Source organism: Ammodytes marinus (genome assembly GCF_949987685.1).
Source record: "Ammodytes marinus genome assembly, chromosome: 13".
Taxonomy (NCBI): Eukaryota; Metazoa; Chordata; class Actinopteri; order Uranoscopiformes; family Ammodytidae; genus Ammodytes; species Ammodytes marinus.
The window spans coordinates 20,102,027-20,121,091 of NC_137217.1; the positions used below are offsets into that span (position 1 = coordinate 20,102,027).

Genomic DNA, 19,065 nt, shown 5'->3' on the forward strand with positions numbered 1-19,065 from the left:
TCAGTGCATCCGGAGAGTAGCCTAATGCTGACACCTACTGGATATGTTTGAAAAGTCCCAGAATGTGCTCTGCAGAAACCTCTGTCCCACAAAAGATTAACAACAGATTGTTGTTATATTAAAATGTTGCATCCCGTTTGGCCCCATAACAGAGTGAAATTGTTCAAGAAATATTACATACAGGCAGCTAATATTTTTTGTTATAATCTGCATCTATTGTACATCCAGTATTCATCATATTTAATCAGAATCTGGCCTAGCCTATTTGTTGATTTTTATTTTATTTTTTTTCTCAAATTTGAATGTATTTAGGCTATACAGAGAAGAGAACTGTGCTCCGGCTAAATTAAGTGTACTTTTGGCTGAATCACATTGCAATAAGTCTTCGGAAGTTTAAAAGTGCGCGCATATAGCATACCTCTGTAAAGATCATAAAATATGTTGAAGCCAAATATAGTATATAAGTTTGAAGCCTGCGAAGGACACAGCTGAAAAAGCTAAACCGAACGTTGCCTGAGAGGCTGCGCCATCCACGTGCGACGCCGTTGCTGTGCGTCGCTTCTGCGTGCGCCAGTTCTTTGATTGTTTGTATCACCCGTATCACCGCATTAAAATATCGCTTCGCAACACGAGCCCGAGGAGGCGAAGCGCTGCGAGTTAAGGTAACCGATAGCACGATTAATGTTATTTCAATCATTATTATGCCTGTTGTGAGGGATTAGTTTTGGTGTTTTGTCGTGGCAGGCAAATAATTGGCTGTGCTACAGGCGGTATTTGGAAATGGTGCAGTGCCAGTGAGGAGCTAGCTGGGTAGCTAACGTTAGCTGGAGGAGGGACGATGCTCATTTGGCTTGCTGCTAGCTGCACGCTTTGTCCTTCAGTGTGGCTTCACTGTTAACACATTTAGAATGTTAAAACAATAAACTGAGTCTCACTAAACACAATTTCTAAGCTGTAGCCGTCCAAGTTATAGCTTTATGTTTCCCCGAAGAACAAACGTTAGCTTGTTTTTCTTCATTCTGCGTCAAGTTATAGCATAAAGACTTTCATCCGTCCCCTGCCAGTGACTGACCCTACTAAAATAATCTAATAATACTCTTGTTTTGAGTCGCTTAAACCCCGATGGTGAGTGTATTCAAAGCGTCAAATAACCATAGCTTGTACTTGTCTTGGTTTACTGTATGTTATATTTGTATAGTGACTGAGACATCCCTTTTAAACTTGTCTCAAAGCATGGCATACGTTTGTATCGCCCAGATTAAATAAACGATGGTTAAACATGATAAACTATGTAAACTGTTTTTATATATCCTTACGCTGCATGGCTATAGCTTTGGCAATAAGTGTCCTACGTGTCCAGTTTTATTTTGCAATGCAGCTTGGTACATGTGTAGCTGGCATAGATGCGAACAAAGATTTGATTGCATCGAATTGACTCATTAATAATTGTAATGTAATTCTGCTGTAATTTGGTGCAATCAGCTGTAGAGTAAGTGGTGGAAATCCTTCACCCTGATGTTATGTTTGACTTTGATGTGGACGTATCTGTGTGAGTGCACGCCCCCCTGTTGTTTTACATTCCAAGTTAAACATTTTGCATTTTCACAAGGGATTACATCAACGTTGCTAGGTCCATGTGTGGGGAAAAAAAGGGGATTTTAACTTACTATGTTTGGTACAACACGTGTATTTTTGTAATGATGACCTTCACCCTATAGCCTATACTATAGTGTTATTTTATGTTGCTTATTTTCAACCCTGTCACAATCCTTCTACAAGATCGCAACGTTTTTCATGTGATATTTGTTGTATCCCACAACATGTATTACATTACTGAGTCTCCATCGTCCCGTTTTATATTTAATGAGAAAATTTGATCTGAGCATTTGATGATGCTGTCTCCTCTGCCACAATACACTGTCTGTATGACAGCATGCGTCAAGATAGCTTTAATCATGCAAACTGCCAGCCAGCCAGCCACCAAATAACTTTATTTATTCATTTGAACGATACACACGTATTCCCTCCGTTTTTCTTCTTGCACTCAGTGGCCTATACAGGTCACGTGACCACCACAAGAAACCTAACTTTTCCTCAGAAACGAAAGCGAAACTTGTCGTGTACTGTTCTATCCTATATTCACTTTCCTTATACACACTCGAGTCACGCTTTCCTTACCCTTTGCAATAGTGTAGCAACTTTTTTTTTTTTTACAGAACTGCATACATACAGTATTTATAAACGAGCGACGTCGCAGGTGTTTTCATTGTGGACGCTGACTAAAGGAAAGGACCTCGCTCATCCAAAGCGGAACACAGCGCGTTGGGAAAATATTTGTTTGCTCTTTCATAAGATAAACAATTGGATAGCTTCACAATATACACGCGTTTCCGTGCTTACTTCACGTGGTTACGGTTTGATAAATATACAGAAGTTATTCTTTTATAAAGTCTCATTTGAAGTAATTTGATCATTTCGAAGCTCCATCGGCAACAAGATAAACGTCCTACCTTTTTTTCACCACTGCCACGTTCGTTTCAGCTGCTGTAGGTGAGACCCACAGCCCTAGTTAGCCAGCCCATGGGGCCTTTCGTGACCAGCAATTAAGATGTGTTGAGTGGCCTGTGAAAACGTGCACTGAATGTGGAGCGTGTGGCAGGTTACATTTCTGTAGGGCTAAGTCGACAATGGACACAACGGTCTCAGTGATGGGGGAACGGGTGCATTTTAACATCATGGCTCTCTGCATGCATTGACATGACAGCATGTGGTGTGCAAAAAAGACTGGATTCTTCAGTGGTTTAATGGGTTGTCTTGCTCATGCCCAGCTCTTCCCAGCCTCTCAACACAGCTGTTATTTCGGCTGTCAACTGTTGCCTTACATCAGGGTTAAGATGAGTCAGCTCCAGCCTTGTTTGGCTCCTGGGCTGCCGGCACTGTCTGTCAGCCCATATTATTGTGATGAAGCAACACTATGGTGTTCTCTATTAATGTGTCTGCCATGTTCAGGCCTACTCAGCTCTATGTGACCAGTGATGCTGACTGGGCCAGAGGGGATGAAACATGACTCGGTATCAGGTCTCCCCTTGTTGTGGTGGGTCTCACTGATACAGACATTGTTGAGTGTTGTCAGATATGACACTGGAGGCTGAATCAATGTGTGTTGTACTATAGTAGGATATTGCAGTTCTGGACAGTTCAGGATTAACATTTCAGCAATATACGTACGTATTCATTTTTGTTTTTGGTGAAAGGAATTAATTTGATTTATTTTATTTATTTACAGCTCATGACCAAAATCTCATGTTACTACTTTGGAGCACGTATACTAACAAACAATACCGTACGTCATTGTCAAAATACAACAAATGTTACTTAAACAATGGGAGGACATTTTTATTTTGCTAGTAACTTTTGGCCTATCTGACCTCAAAAGCAAAACTAATTTTCAACATAGGTGGGTACTGCAGTTCACATAATACTTTGGCAGGTGATCATTCATTTACATTAACATTCTTACAGCTACCCTTGCAGTACCTTCCCACATGGTTTTCTTTCCACAGCGTGTCTGTGACAGTCAGCCATTTTTACATTTGTGTGTCCTTGCCAATGTCCTTTTTGTCTTCATCAGTGTCTCACTTTCCCTCTCCGCCATGGATCCAGATCCAGCAATAATTTGTAAGGCCAGAAATAAAACAGAAAAGTCACAAGAAGGTCTGAATTATTAATCGCCACCCTTTTACCCTGGTGCTAAGTTTCAGTTTGACTGGGAGAGACAGCATGTCACCCTGCAATATCCTTGTAGAATGACGACGATCTGATATGAAGATACACAACATTGACAGGGTTGGTTTATGTTAGAGGGGAGTCACCTGCATAATTTATAGTCTACTTTAAAATGTAAAGAAAACTCCATTTAGTTTCCTTGGGGCTGGTATACCGTCACTGACATAACAAAGGACATTTCAGCCAGCAGGGACTGAAGTTGTGTTATTGGCTGAAACAGCATTTTTTACTTGCTCTACCAGCTGCTGCTCATTTTCACTGTGTTTATTTTATTGTCATTTATTTCTGTTTATTAATTCTCTCTTGACTTTGTACTTTGTTTGTATTTCAGGTGCTCTCTGTTTGTTAATGTCCTTCACTGACTTTCCACTCGGGTCTGCTTTTTGTGCTTGAGGACGTCCACTCGTACAGAAGCTGCACAGCCAGCTGCACCGGCCCCCTTCACGCTCAACCCCTGCGCTATGAGCAGAGGTAGAGGCGGGCCTTCCAAAGAACACTGCTACAGGCATCCACCACCAGACCTCCAGACGAAAGAGAGTTACTTCAGACCTGGCCAAGCCCCTCTCTACCCTAGGCCTGGCTCGCAGCAGATCCCATATTCAAGTTACCACCACAGCCCTGTTCGTCCCATAGGCTCCATACAGCCCACAGCTCCCCCTCTCATCCCCTCTGCCCCACCCATACCCAACCACAATAAAGCTTTCCCTAAACCAGTGACCCATACTAGCTCATTTAGTCCCAATCACTGTCCAAATCCTGCTCCCAATTCCTTTCATTACCAACAGGTAGAGTTCCTGAGAGGACAGAGCTCCGAGGCGCCACAGTTCAGAGCAAGTCCAAGTCCAAGTGGAGGTGGAGTGGGAGTAGTGCCCAACTGGCAAGCTAGTTCCTCTCCCCAACCCCAGCCAGGCTACAGTAGATATCCAAACCCCAACAGTAGCCCTAGAGGTAGAGGTGGGTATAGCCAGGACCAGAGTTGTGTATATCCACGAGGCACCCCAGGCCCTCGACACCTGAATCAAAACCAGCTACAGGGAAATAACCACAACCAATACTCCAACAGGAAATGGTGCGCACAAACAGATAATTTTTTTGACCATTTTCAGAGTCTGTCCCTTCAAGACAGGCCCAACAGAGGAAACGAAAGGTTTGACAGGCATTCTGCATCTAGCAGCTCGGCTAATTCCAGATTTACTAAAGTTAACATCACTCCCACTCCTGACATCCAGGAGCAGGTTCGCAGGGCTTTGGCTGCGTTGAAGCCAAGTGAGACTATATCTTGCAAATCTTTAGCCAAGAAGCTGCGTCTGCCCAAAAAGATAGTCAACCAGGCTCTGTACTCTTTGGAACACTTAAAGAAAGCCTCCAAGCAGGGACTGCATCCTCCCGAGTGGACTCTTTACATAGAACCTCTCAGAGGCGAGGAAGAGCACAATTCTAAACTACAAAGTCCACATTCCTATCCGTGTGTCAGCTCAGAACACCCTCCAAAACCGGAAGCCAAAGTCGAGCTAAAAACAGAAAGAGCAGAAAACAGGGGAGAAGACGACTCCGACACAGAATCCAGTTCATCTAACTGCTCCTCTCTGGAGTCGTCTGACTCTGAAGAATCTCATTCACGAGCAAGAGGTCAACACCAGGAGAAACAACATCTCCAAACTACTGATCAGGAACTGCAGCTTCCCACAATGGCAGAGCAGAAGGAGCTCATTCTAAAGTACCTCTTGGAGGCCGAGGAGGCAACCGCTCTGGTCGTAGCCAAAAATATTGGTCTGCGGAGTGCCAAGCAGGTCAATCCCACCCTGTACGCCCTGGAGAAGCAAGGGGATGTCATTAAGAATGTGGACGTCAGCCCTCACACCTGGGAGCTCTCCTCCCACCGCAGCGAAAAGATGAAGAGGAGCATCAAAGCCGCACAGAGCATGCCAGCTGAGGGGAATCGGATGGATGTAGAACGCAGTAAAGACGAGAAGGGAGGAGGGTCCGTCTTTCCGCCGTCAACAACGACACCAACAATGCCAGGCCTCGAGTTACTGCCACTTCCAGAGGGTTGGCTCAAGCAGAGTAAAAATGAAGTGGTGCGTTAAAATGTTTGCGAAAATAACACATTACAGCAATCTACTAAAATATATGGAAAAGTCGAGACTGCTCTGAATCCCTGTTTGTTTCCATCATTATGCCTGATTTTTCTTTTAACACTTTTTTTTTTTGCCTCCGTACCCTCCTTCCAGCCTCCTTCTTCTACCCCAGGTCAAGACGAGGAGACCAGTGAAGGACAGTGGGCCACCGACGACATCCCGGAATTCCTCAACGCCATTCGCCGAGAGACGGACGCCGAGAAGCTGGGATCAGACGCCGTGGGCACAGTGGCTGTGTCACTGGCCGCGCCGCCTCCACAGAACCTGTGGGCCAAGCTGCAGGAGGTCAGGCTGAAGAACCCGGTGAGCGGCCTCATGGAGTATGCCCAGTATCTGGGCCACAACTGTGAGTTCCTGCTCCTAGACCAGTCGGGACCCTCCCACGATCCAAGGTTGGTTGGCGTAATTGTAAAAAAAAATTCTGTTGTTTGTGTAAAGTTTTTTAATTGATACAAGAGGCAAATGCATTTTATCTGTGATCATTGTCTTCAAGTTGATATTTTAAAATATGGATGCACCCAGGGCGAATACCGACTAAACTATCTGGATCAGGTACAGGCTGCAGTGAGCTCTTGATTCAATTTTACCTTACATAAGAATGAACCCTTTATTAGTTATTGGGAAAAGGGGCGCCTCAATATCAAAGAAGTAATCGATTTCAGCAGATGAGTTGAGGTTAACGGTATAGAAAAAGCTCAAACGTAACACTTGGAAGTATACTCCACTATCAACTTACAGACTTGGAATTGTTGAAGAGCTATTTGGTGATTAATTATGTGATATGATGCACCATTTTTATTTTATCCTTCATCCACTTGTTTGTTACCTTCTGTAGAGGACCTGGTGCCAAAGCTATCCGTTCAAATTCTGTAATAATAAAAATCTGCATTAATGAAGACACGAGGCCGCCAACTAAGAATGAAATTTAGTTCACTCGTTATGCAGTATCTTCTCAGTTAATAATGTATTGACTGATCACTGTGTCTCATCCGTATACTTTTTCTCTCCCTTTTGTCAGATTCCGAATGCAGGTGATGCTCAACAGTAGGCTGTTTCCTGTCGCAGAAGCCTCCAGTAAGAAGGTTGCGAAAAAGGACGCCGCCGCAGCCACTCTGCGCATTCTCATCGCAGAGATGGAGGGAGGGACGAGCACGGGCGGAGAGGGAAATACTGCCAATATGGACCAAGTGGTGGATCTTCTCCCAGACACCAGTGTAAGTTTAGGATTCAATGCTTAAAAAATTAAAATAAACTCCCATTTAGCCATCTAAAATGTAGTCAGGCACTTAAACATGTGAGCAGAATGCATAAAAGTAATCCCACAGAGCAGACACTGTAAAGGGGTAAGAAGCTGTGATGAATTTCCACCTCTGGTGAAACTAGGGAATAAATGAGTAGCTATCTTAGTCAAAAACTCTGTAACCAAAAAAAAAAATTAATTATATATATATATATATATATGTCTCCTCCTTCTGTCCCAACAGGGGCCAGCTGAGGGCATGGGGGTGATTTGTGGGAGTAGTAGTGTGGAAGGCATGGAGATGGCAGAGGGACCTCGCCAGCCTCTGTCCCGCTCACTGCCTGGTGGGAAGAACCCGGTGTCTGTGCTGATGGAGTACAGCCAGCGCAGCAGTAACCCCATTGAATTCATCATCACTGGTCAGGCCGGCCCACCACATGACCCAAGGTACTGGCTGCTTGGCCCACACCTCTCAATGTCTTCCTTTGATGTTTTCTTCTGTAAGTTCCTTCATGCTCATCAGTGTCTTCCTCAGGGCAGCATGTTGATCAGCTATTTTTGTACTGTAGCCAGCTGACAAAGACACACAATACCGTTTCTGTCCAATTCACTCTTAACAACTTTTTTTTCTTTATAATACAGCCCTTTCAGGCATGCAGCTGTGGAGATACAATACAAACTTGTGTTTTCCTCCACTAACTTTCTAGACATGTTGCATGCGTCGCTGTCTTGATCACTAGCACACCATAGCACTAACTCAACAGTGTGATATTGTGTGTATATAATTCTCTTTATCCATCCGTTCAGGTTCATGTACAGGGTAAAGGTCGGGGAGAGCTTGTTTTCGGAGGCTTCAGCTCCAAGCAAGAAGGCTGCCCGCCAACTGGCAGCAGAGATGGCCGTCAAAGAATTAATAGCTGATGGGAAAATTCAGCTCAACAAGGTGAGAAGTAGAGCATAACTAGTAGTTTAATATGATAAGAAGGAGGTAGGGGATTTGCATATTGCCATAATGAGTGGAAATAATACTTTTCTCTCTACTTCCACTCCTATCTCTCTATCTTTCCAGCCTCAGTTGCCCCTGGGCTCCTCCAGTGATAGTGAAGGCACTGGGACCACGTGTCCCTCGTTGCCCCCTCTGACTGCGGATGAATTGCGAGCGGCACATGAGGCTGGGGTGGGAGATCTCATCAACCACCTGAACAACAACGCAGTGTCTGGCCTCCTGGAGTACGCCAGAGCCCGGGGCTTTGCAGCTGAGATCAGACTGGTGGGCCAGTCTGGGCCTCCACATGAGCCCAAGTATGTGTAAACAGCATGAATGCAGAAACACACACTCACACACACAATTAGCATGTACACACTGGATAAAGACATTCCTCGCTGTCCACGTTACCATGTGCTTGGAAAGAATAATGTATTATTTGTGTCCCTGATTTAAAAAAAAAAAAAAAAAAAAAAAAGCATTTGTAGTACAACATTTAATAATTTAAATTGCTGAAAATGCTAAAGTGTGTAGTTGTGTTTAAAACAACCATAAAATCCTTGGTTATTTATTGAGTGAGTGAGAGATTCCTCTGAAGGCTGTCCTCTTAACCCTCTTAGGTTCACCTACCAGGCCAAGCTGGGTGGACGCTGGTTTCCTCCAGTGTGTGCGTCCAACAAGAAGCAGGGCAAACAGGAAGCAGCAGATGCTGCTCTTCGGGTTCTGATTGGAGAGGCAGAGAGGGCAGCCCGGACTGGGGAGCTCATCCCAGCTGAGGTACAGACTTTTCAATATTTGAAACCTTTTCTTTCATTAAACCTAAATATTTATCAATATCAAAAGAAGCTGCGTTGAGAAACTGAGCTTCAGCTGAATTGGAATGAGCACCTGCATAAGGGCTGAGCAATTTTGGGAATTTATTGTGATTTTTCTGAGTCACAGTCAAAAACAATTTAAGATATCACAGAAGGTTAAGTAATACTTGTTTCCTTTTCCTGTCCCGTATACATCCCTCTCTATCTAGCTTCCAGTGAGTGGCAGCACTTTGCACGACCAGATAGCAATGTTGAGTCACCAGCGCTTCAATGCCCTGACCACACGTATCCAGCACAGCCTTCTGGGACGCAAGATTCTGGCCACCATCGTCATGAGGAGGGGCGAGGGCCTAGGGACTGTTGTCAGCCTGGGAACCGGTATAGCCATTACCTTTTTATAGCATATAGGCATTGCATAAAGCAAAATTATGTGATAATAACAAGGACTATAATGTGTTTCAGCATAAAAAATACATTGCCAATAATTTTTTAAACGGAAATCTGTTCCAAGATATGCACTGTCAGAAAGGTGAAGCAGAACTAGGTCGCTGCAGAGAGGCGTTGCATGGAGGTGTTGGTTGTGTTGTTTGACATTGAATGTGTTTCCCTTGTTTTCCCTTTTTGTCAGGAAATCGCTGTGTTAAAGGGGAGGAGCTGAGTCTAAAAGGAGATACTGTAAATGATTGCCACGCTGAAATCATATCCAGAAGGGGATTTGTTCGGTAGAAAAAAAAAGATCTTGCTCTTTATCAACCTTTCTCTCCCAGTTCTAAAAATACTTGTCCTCCAAGACCAGGTCTGCTGGACATTGTTTAATAAGTCACCATCTCCTTTCCGCTCAGGTTTCTGTACAGTGAGCTGCTCAGGCACTATGATGGCGCAGAGGACAGTATATTTGAGCTAGCGGAGGAGAACAAACTGCGAGTCAAATCTGACATCACCTTTCACCTCTACATCAGGTGGGTGTATCGGATGTTTTCTTTCTCCTCACCTCTCCGCCATGCCATCCTCCTTTAATTCTCTGTCCTGCCCATCACTCGGATACATCATTGTTCGTTTGGTTCAATATGGTCCCACCTTTTTTTTTAAATTCATGTTAAAATGGTCTGTGTTGTCGTATCAATACCTTATGTCTCTTCTTTTCTTTCTCACTTTAGCACGGCACCTTGCGGGGATGGCGCTCTGTTTGACAAGTCGTGCAGCGAGGCAGGGGACGATGTGGATGCCCATCAGCCTCTGTTTGAGAATGCTAAGCAGGGCAAACTCCGCACCAAAGTGGAGAATGGTGAGATATCGGAACCAAACGACAAATGTCCCAATATTTGCGAGTGGGTGCAGCGCTTGAAAGAAAATGATTCTGCTCCTTGGTCTGTAAGCAAGGCCTGCCGCCTTTGTCTGTGTGTTGTTGTTGCTGGTGTCAGGTGAGGGTACCATCCCAGTGGAGTCCAGTGCCATTGTGCCCACCTGGGACGGCATTCAGCATGGTGAGAGGCTGCGGACCATGAGCTGCAGTGATAAGATCCTGCGCTGGAATGTGTTGGGTCTGCAGGGGGCGCTGCTCACCCATTTCATGCATCCCATCTACCTGAAGTCCATCACACTAGGTAATACACACTGTTGCATTGTTTTTGCTCAAAGATCTCCTATTATACTACTTTTCTGGTCTTAATTATTGAGGTCACTGACCAGAAGGTCACTTATCTGAAGCATAGAAGAATGTATGGGGGGGTTTGACAAAACACTCTGTGTTACTGTGTCAAATATCCGTATTTAAAATCAAAAAAGGCTAATGAATGAAATACATGTACACACATTCACTACAATTGATTGATTGATTGATTGACATTTTTATCTCGAACATGTAAAAGAAAAACAGAATTTGTCATACACAAAATAACGATATAAGACAAAATGGAAAGCATAATTGGATACATGCGCGACAAACACTTGATGATTGGAATAACATGTTCGAAAAGGAGTGGGAAGAAGTTCACATTTATTTAATCCCACCCCTTAAATCATCGTTAATAAGCTTTCTTAGTCATAATTATTATTATTATTATTATTATTATTAGAAATATTTTTATTTTGTTATTATTATTTGATATATTTTAGTTTTGAACACACATAATTTTCTACAAATACCATGAATTATATGTTCATATCAAATACTATAATTTCTTGCATATTTCTAAAAAAAAATTATCTGACAAATATTCCTGACTGATTGGCTGAATAATCGAGCTGTCCTTGCTGTTCCTATCCATCAGGCTATTTGTACAGCCACGGGCACCTGACTCGTGCTGTTTGCTGTCGGCTGGCCAGAGACAACGAAGAGTTCAACCAGAGTCTCCCTCCTCCCTTCATTTTAAATCACCCAGAGGTAACCCCACCGCTTTATGGCAATGTCACATGTGGACATCAATCAGGGGTTTTGAGGTCATTCTCAATAAATGCATCAATTAAGCTGCCAACACAACGGTGTCTCCATTGCCCATCTTTTATATTTGGCTCATCCATCAATTAACAAAGTTCAGCTTCTTCCTTGTTTAAGCCTGTGTCTAAATACTTTCCTGGCTTCTATAAACAAATCATTTTAATCTACCATCCTCAACGACATGTTTTACACAATTTATTAGTTTGACATGCTCCGTTTGGATTTTGCTGACTCACATTGGAAGACTCTAATAGACTGATTGGGCAAAATATGCTCACTCTGTCTCTCTCTGTTTCTCTCTGTCTCTCTCTATCTCCCTTTCCCCAACCCCACCTGGTTGGACTGTAGGTGGGCAGGGTGAGTGTGTACGACTCCACACGTCACACAGGCAAGACCAAGGAGTCTAGTGTAAACTGGTGCTTTCCAGACCAGAACTGTGTAGAAGTGCTGGACGGTACCAAAGGCAAACTGGATGGGTATGTAGCCAAGACCAAATCCTATTCCTGTTTCCGCCCCTGATAGCATCAAACATTGTTTATCGATAGCTTTGGATTGTTCGTTTAGTCTATTATTGTCCTCTTAGCAACTAATTATGTAATGAATGTAGTGCTGCTCTCCAGTGTTTTTGTCTGCCTCTAGTAGCTAACAATATGGCTTTATTAACATAGATGTGTTGCCTGAGCACAGATTTCAATTGTCACATTCATAAAGACATTGATCAACCACCATTTCAAAATCACTTTTAAATCAATGTAACTAGTGGTAAAACACCGCATCCTGTAAGAAATATGCAACGTGGCAAACTATGAGTAAACAATTAACAAAAAGTACAAAAACAAAAAAAAGAACATGGCAGCATAAGTGATTATATTAATTTGATTTGAATGAAATCAGCTGAAATTGGTGAGCGGCAGGCAGTTAAAGTGGCTTCGAGGAACTTTGGCGGTTGGCGGCCCTTTTGGGCAAAAGAGGTATTTTTACGACGCCAGCTGTCGTAAAGCTGTTTTCTAGCGCGTGCCGGCCGTGCAAGTGTCAAATGATTAGGACGCAGTATAGTGCATGTCCGTGTTGAAAGTGTGAGGGCACGTAATCTTTTCGGCTCCGTGAGAGTGGTTATTGACACTGCATCAACTAATGCCAGTCAGTGCCACACACACCTGATTGCAATGAGTTGATGCAGTGTCACTAATAGGGATGTAACAATATACCGCAAAACGGTCGTTCGCGACATGAAGAGGCCACAAATGTCAACCTACGTTTTTTCTTGTAATACCCTGTCACGGTATTGAGGCGAGCTTGCATGGTAAATGCGCTCGGTCATTGTGGAGAGTCTGGTGAGCAACTTTGTCATAAACGTAGCACTCATTATAACACTGTGTGGGCCACACCAACATTGAAACCTAACAATAACACGTTGACACAACATCTAATCACTAAAACATGACTTTTAACTTTAAAATGAACAGTCATGTCTCACGTGGGCCGTTGTTTACACTTCGCAGAGCAGCACGTGCAGCTTCACAACATTGAGTCACGCAGCAGCAGCAAAGAAGAAGAGAGACGAAAAGAAAAGGGAGAGATAGAGAAAAAGATAGAAGAGTAGCCTACCAGACTGAAGAGAAAGTTGCTCGCGGGTCAATTATATCATTATGAGTCCAGGCGAACGTGAGGAAATGAGATTTAAAAAAAAAAAAAAAAAAAAAAAAAAAAAAAGCATCCACTGCGACCGTGCGTTAAATCCCCGATAAGGTCTGCAAACTTCTGTGAAAGGCAGATGAAGGAAATAAGTCCAAAGATCCTCAATATGGTCATCACAACTCCACGTGAACTCAGCTATACCGGCATGTTGCACAATACTATAGAATCTATTAGGTCAAACTTGGGTGACGTTGCGAAAGTGTGAGGAAGGGAGGGGGGAGATGAGTGCATTGCAAAAACTTTGATTTTGAGACTGCAATTTTAATTAATAACAAATAAAAATCCTAATTAAATATTCTACTGAGTTCATTGTGCTTGTCATAATGTAGGCCTATTAAAGAGGACCTATAAAACTTTTTCAACTTTTATGACCTATAAACGTTACTATAATGATTTATAGTCATGTTTAACCTCAAGTGTCAAGTTATGACTTACATGTATTTCGACGTAGGCTGTCCTACGTCTGGGGTGGCTGTGCAGAGCGCTAAACACTAGGGCAGCCGGTCGCGATTCACATTTCCGGGATTCGTTACGTGGAGAATCCGGATTTTTCCATGTATGGTAATGCTGCAACGTGCTCAGGCACGCTCCGGTCATGCCCCCACCTGCCTACTCAAATCTGCCCGCGCGCCGCTGAAAGTGTTCCGGAAGGAAGATAACCAATCACAACGGAGTGGGGTTTGCAGGAGGGGGGCGAGGAGGCGGAGAAGCACAAAGCAAAGTGTGGACAGTGAATGCTGAATGCGCCCAGATGAGAGGAAGAGCTTCCCGAAAATCTACATGGTTTTTTGTGCTGTGATTCAGGTTGCTCTGTAGGAGTCATTAATGAGAAATGAAGACCAGAAAAGTAGTATAATAGGAGATCTTTCAGGTAAAACATGGCTTGTAAAAATAGTGTTAAATAAAAATACAGTTGATAAATAAATAAATGGGAAAATTATCCCACTCTAAATAATTTTTATTTTATGCATACTTTTACAGTTGCAGACAAGTGCCTAAATTAAGTTTAGATATAAAATTTCTATTTAAAAATATAGGTGTAATGCTTCTTTAACAAGCAGTAGAGAAGCAGTGTCTTTGTTTTGGTGATGAGTTGTTTAAATATCTCAGAAAACTCTTCATATTAAGATATAAAAATCTGAATTATTCTTGTGTGTATGTTTTATTTAAATCAGGGGTACACCATTTAATTTAAGGCAGTAGAAATTAATTCTGCGCTTAACATCGTATCGTGATATCAATCGCAATATCGTATCGTATCATACTCAAAATTGCATATCGTTACATCCCTAGTGTCCCTAACCACTCTCACGGAGCTGAAAGATTCCTTGCACTGCCCTCACAGAAAGCGAATGAACGAGAGACGGCAGTATGGATCACGATGAGGTAATGTGTTTATGTTGTAAATAATGACTGTTTCAGATGAATAATGGTCATCTGATGATGATGAAGCAGTATAGTAAACTTTGTTTTAATACCGTTCATTCACTTAGCAGTAAACACTGCAGGACTAGTTCACTCCTGTTAAGCTGTTTACGCGTTGCTTGGCAACGCCCTCCTCCTGCTCGTCTTATCTTTTAGCTTTTCTTCCTTGAATTTTCTTTTTTTCTTTGGTTCTGCCCCGTTATCAGCCATTATGACGACAAATAACTGTCTCAAACAAGACTCCCCTTCCCTTACCTGGAGGAGGGATAGGCTACTCAAATCACATTGCTGCGCTACACTGAAATATGCGACCAATATGAATATGTGACCATAGAGCCTGCATGCACAAGCCGAATATCAGACTGGGTGTGCGACCAGACCAAATGCATTAATAAAAACTATATAAAAACAGCTTTCTTTGCACTGATGGTCTCGTTTGCTCTTAAACGTAATTTATGATTATCAGCGGAAAAATCAGGCTGTTGTAAAGATATTTAAAAGTTACTCGTAGCCGCTTTAAGTAAGCTGAATAAGAAATGCTGCATGATCAGAGGAAATATTCATGCCTCGTTAGACACATGCCCCTTTTACACAGAGATTGCGGCATATTGACAGAATGACGTTATGCCAAATAGCAGACCTTGTTTATTTACACAGAACCAAGCAAAGCCAGCATACTGGCGCATCATTGTGCCAATTTACACAGCGTTCCACATCCCTGAATGAAAGAGAGGTGACTGTGACGCAAAAGTAAGCAGCATCAGGTGTAGCGCTGCGGGGGTCAGCTGCTTTTTCTAAACAATAGCAATGCATTGAGAGCAGAAGCGCTGGTGCTGGCAGTTAATGTGTCCTTTACTGTCCCTGTGATGTGGCAATTGAGATTGCCCTCAGCTCGGATTGAAAGGAGCTCACTTTTTCGTCTTCTTCCTGCTTTTTAAAAGATGTGTGTTTGTGTGGTATGTCTGCTACTGGATGTCAGACTGGGTTGGATGTTTTTTTTTCTATGACTGTTCCTAAATAAAGTGGCAATCAACCAAAGATCCTCTCTTAATGTCTTCCCTCCCTTAATGTCTTCCCTCCAGGAACAAAATGAGTGTGTCCAGAGTGTCCAAGTCCAACCTGTTTGGTCTGTTCCGCTCTCTGTGTGAGCGCTTCGGCCGCACTGACCTCATGGCGCTGCCCTCCTACTCCCAGGCCAAGCTGGCCGCCATGTCCCACCAGCTCGCCAAGCAGCTGTTCTTCCGAGCCCTCGGCGTCCACGGTTACGGCACCTGGATCGGCAAGCCGCAGGAAGAGAAGAGCTTTGAGGCGGGCGAGGGAGGCGGGAACAATGGAGCCGGTTTCCTCCTGCCGTACGACAGCAGCAGAAACGGGGCAGCAATAATCAAGCAGGAAGTGGCGTAGAAACGGTGCAGGGAGCGTTATTTAGTGAGTAATATAAAGATGTGAGGAGGGGAAGACAAGCACAAGGTCAGTGGAAGATTAAAAAGGGTCGATGCAAAGGGGGGAAAAAAGGACAATCAAACATTCGGTAGCCAGTGGCCGGAACTGTATAGTCTGATGGAACATGGTTAAAGGCTGCAGAGGAAGAGTGATGGAAAAGGACATAGCACATGAGAGGAAGATGTCGGGGGCTAAGCCTTTAGGATGACCGGGGTCACAGAGAGCTATGGAGAGAGCCAGAGGGGTGTACAGAATAAAATAACGCTACATGAATTAGTTTGAAGGCAGTTAAATCACCATGGTAAAACTGCTGCAAAATGGGTTCTACTAGTTTGCAAAACAGTTACTGTGTTTGTTCTGCTTCTTTTTATGCTTTTTAAAACTGTGGGGTTGGTTTCAAATTGAAATTGTAGTTTCTCTTTTGTCGTTGTGGTGTTTGTCGTTTTCTGACAGAATTATTTGTTCCTCTTTGATATCTAAACTTTCTTTTTGGACCCAATTGATGTGGCATCTTCAGACAACTGTTTGCTGTCTAATTTTGCCAATACAGATAAAGTAGCTTGCAATTGCTGCTAATTTGGAATTCAACCTCAAACAACCTGCCATTGTAGGGCTGTTTGTAATTTTGGTTTAAGTTAATTAAGAGTTGAAGTCCTCTATCATAAAATCCTTTTTTTGATTTTTCTGCTCCCTTTGTTCTACTACATGGAAATACGAGCAGCTGCATTTCTGTCAGCGAGCAGAAACAGTGACACACTCTCAGCAGGAGTCTTGTCTTGGTCCCAACCTACATAGAGCACATGATGCTTTCGCTGTACAAAGGAACATCAATGCCCACTTTTACTCTGCTCAGTGAATAACCTAACATTCACTCTCCAAAGGCTTAAGCTCCTGTACATACACTGAAACCTTTCGACCCTTTTCTGAGCGAAATTTAAACCTGATGTACGCCCTCAGCTGTCCCTTCATCAACATGCTGCCATGGTTCCCATTAGCATAGCATAAGTCAGCGTACCCCTTTTATTAGTCCCCTCATTTCTCTGTGCTTTTGTGCATTATATAGACTTACTGATGCCATGACCTCCAAGAAGTACAATGTTTCTGTTCTTATGTTGGGTGTTTGTGTGTATTTCTCCTGCTTTTCCCCACTTTTGTCAAGAAGTTAATCAGTAGCTGGCCGTGTAAGAAAGTCCTTAAAAGCCTCAACAGTCCTGCCTGGATATTGTTTTTTTTTTTTTTTTTTTTTACATTTCGATATGACAATGCTTTTAGGGTTCTCTTGCATGGCCAGTTCATGAGGACTGATAAGTGAGGAACGTTTTATTATCTTAAGGAGAGCATGTAGTAGATTTGGTTACATGTGAATGGATGGTGCAATATATACATCAGGTATATACAAATACATGAACACACAGATGTACAGTGGGATTCAAAAGCCTGAGTCCAGTTCCAGAAACAAATCGTATATCCAAACATAACAAATGTCTATTGAAATCATTTATTCCTCAATAGTCCTGTGTTTTTCAAAATTATTTTTATATCATGGGCACAATTTATTATCCACGCATTCTCTCAGAGCATATTAGAGATGTACTGTGCATTGTTACAGTTTGTGTCACGCTGAAGTTTCTTTGTTTGATGTCTGGTAGAGGGAAAAGTCAAGCGTGTCACCATTCCATGATACTTCAAACGGTTAGGTGTAACTTTGATGCATGTCCAGAGCCACTGGTTTGCTTTTTAAATTTCAAACGGTTTCAAGCTTGAGGTGACCAAATACATCTTTAGAACAGACTGGCACATCTCTTTGGTCAATTTGCCCTAAAGTTCACGTTTAATTGTTTTACCCTTAAAAAACAAATTGCCAATATTATCTCCTCAGAAGTCGTTTTGGATTTATGCAACACACAATGGACTAGAAAAACCGGCTAATTGTGTTTGTTATATTTCTTTAAATATTACATAATTTTAACTATCTGAAAGAGGAGCTTTAAGAGAAGATCTATTTAGTTTTTGTAGTTGCTATCAATAAAATGTTGAGTTTTTGGTAGTGGACTCAGACGTTTAGACCCCACTGAATGCAACATTTTTCTGATGATATTTCTGTGTGTGAGTGTGTGTGTATAGGTTTAATGTATATATTTTGTAAATCATCGACAATTGCTTTTTCTATAATTTTTTTCCTGATGTTTTAATTAAACTGAAATGGTATATGCTGTTTTTTTTACCAATGGCGATCGGAAAAGTAAAAAAATAAATCCGTAGCAATGTTTCAGTGAAGTGATATGTCTTTTTCTTCCAAACCACTTCCATTTTATTCTGCACATACGTCTTTCTCCATACTAGAACTAACTTCACCTGGGGGCTCGGCTGTCTGAATGATACCAGGGCTTTACTATTTTTTTAAGGGGTTATATATATTTAAAGAAGTAAATAATATTTTGTTAATATATAGGTTAAATCACTCTATTCATACAGCAATCACAACCAGTTTATAACTCATGTCCCAGTCATTCAGCTTTGCAGGAATTGCCAGATAAAATTTTTAATATCCCACTCGTTTTAATCCAATCAAGACGAGAGACAGAGCACTATTAAGAGGCGGGTCTCTGTGCTCGTGAACGATGACTCGCTGCTCTCCGTCGTGGCACTATGAGGAAGACGGCTGCGCGTTCATGTGACGTAGGGACGAGGGAGGTGGTATGCTAATTGCAGTCACTGACAGCAAGTTAGCTAAAAGGACCATGTCACTTAAATGCCCTTTAATGTGTCAGAGAGCTGCTGTTCACTTTAATAGACGGGGCGGTCCTTCTGACTGGAGAGACTTTCTAGGCTGAAGTTTGAGTGAGTAGTAGGCCTATATGTTCATGTTTTTTAGGGAGCACCTTTCTCCAGGGTGCCTACAAAAAGCTGCAGCACCTATGTTACGCGCTCCCACCCTTTTTGCTCTCTCTCTCTGACTGACTGACTGGATGACGGTCGGCTGCTGACCTGCTGCGGTTGCTTGTTGTTTCTTTAGTTAATGGGGGGGCTTCTAGGTGGTGTTATTTTACTTTGATCGTAGTTTTAGAGGGGCCGGGGAATAGTTTAGTTGGCGGAAG

The 19,065-nt window shown here is 42.7% G+C and overlaps 1 protein-coding gene across 2 annotated transcripts; it reads left to right on the forward strand.

The window, feature by feature from the left end:
- The first annotated feature begins 557 nt into the window (after window positions 1-557).
- adar (adenosine deaminase RNA specific) lies at window positions 558-18,236 on the forward strand. 2 transcript variants are annotated; one of them, XM_080039871.1, is made up of 17 exons: window positions 558-662; window positions 4,118-5,864; window positions 6,018-6,316; window positions 6,943-7,138; window positions 7,409-7,611; window positions 7,972-8,107; window positions 8,234-8,466; window positions 8,770-8,926; window positions 9,174-9,342; window positions 9,593-9,686; window positions 9,807-9,923; window positions 10,122-10,249; window positions 10,386-10,568; window positions 11,235-11,347; window positions 11,750-11,877; window positions 14,393-14,485; window positions 15,607-18,236. In XM_080039871.1, exons 2-17 carry the CDS (start codon window positions 4,248-4,250, stop codon window positions 15,926-15,928), a joined length of 4,188 nt encoding a protein of 1,395 aa, XP_079895997.1. In that variant the 5' UTR covers window positions 558-662; window positions 4,118-4,247; the 3' UTR covers window positions 15,929-18,236. The 2 variants fall into 2 exon arrangements, with proteins under 2 accessions (XP_079895997.1, XP_079895998.1); XM_080039872.1 differs by lacking the exon at window positions 14,393-14,485.
- The last annotated feature ends 829 nt before the right edge of the window (window positions 18,237-19,065 follow it).

Excerpts from the sequence above, each read along its gene's own strand:
- adar (XM_080039871.1), top strand. The coding sequence starts at position 4,248 with ATGAGCAGAGGTAGAGGCGGGCCTTCCAAAGAACACTGCTACAGGCAT. Across the intron at positions 7,612-7,971 it reads GGCCCACCACATGACCCAAG|GTTCATGTACAGGGTAAAGG; the intron begins GTACTGGCTGCT and ends CCATCCGTTCAG. Across the intron at positions 9,343-9,592 it reads TGTTGTCAGCCTGGGAACCG|GAAATCGCTGTGTTAAAGGG; the intron begins GTATAGCCATTA and ends CCTTTTTGTCAG.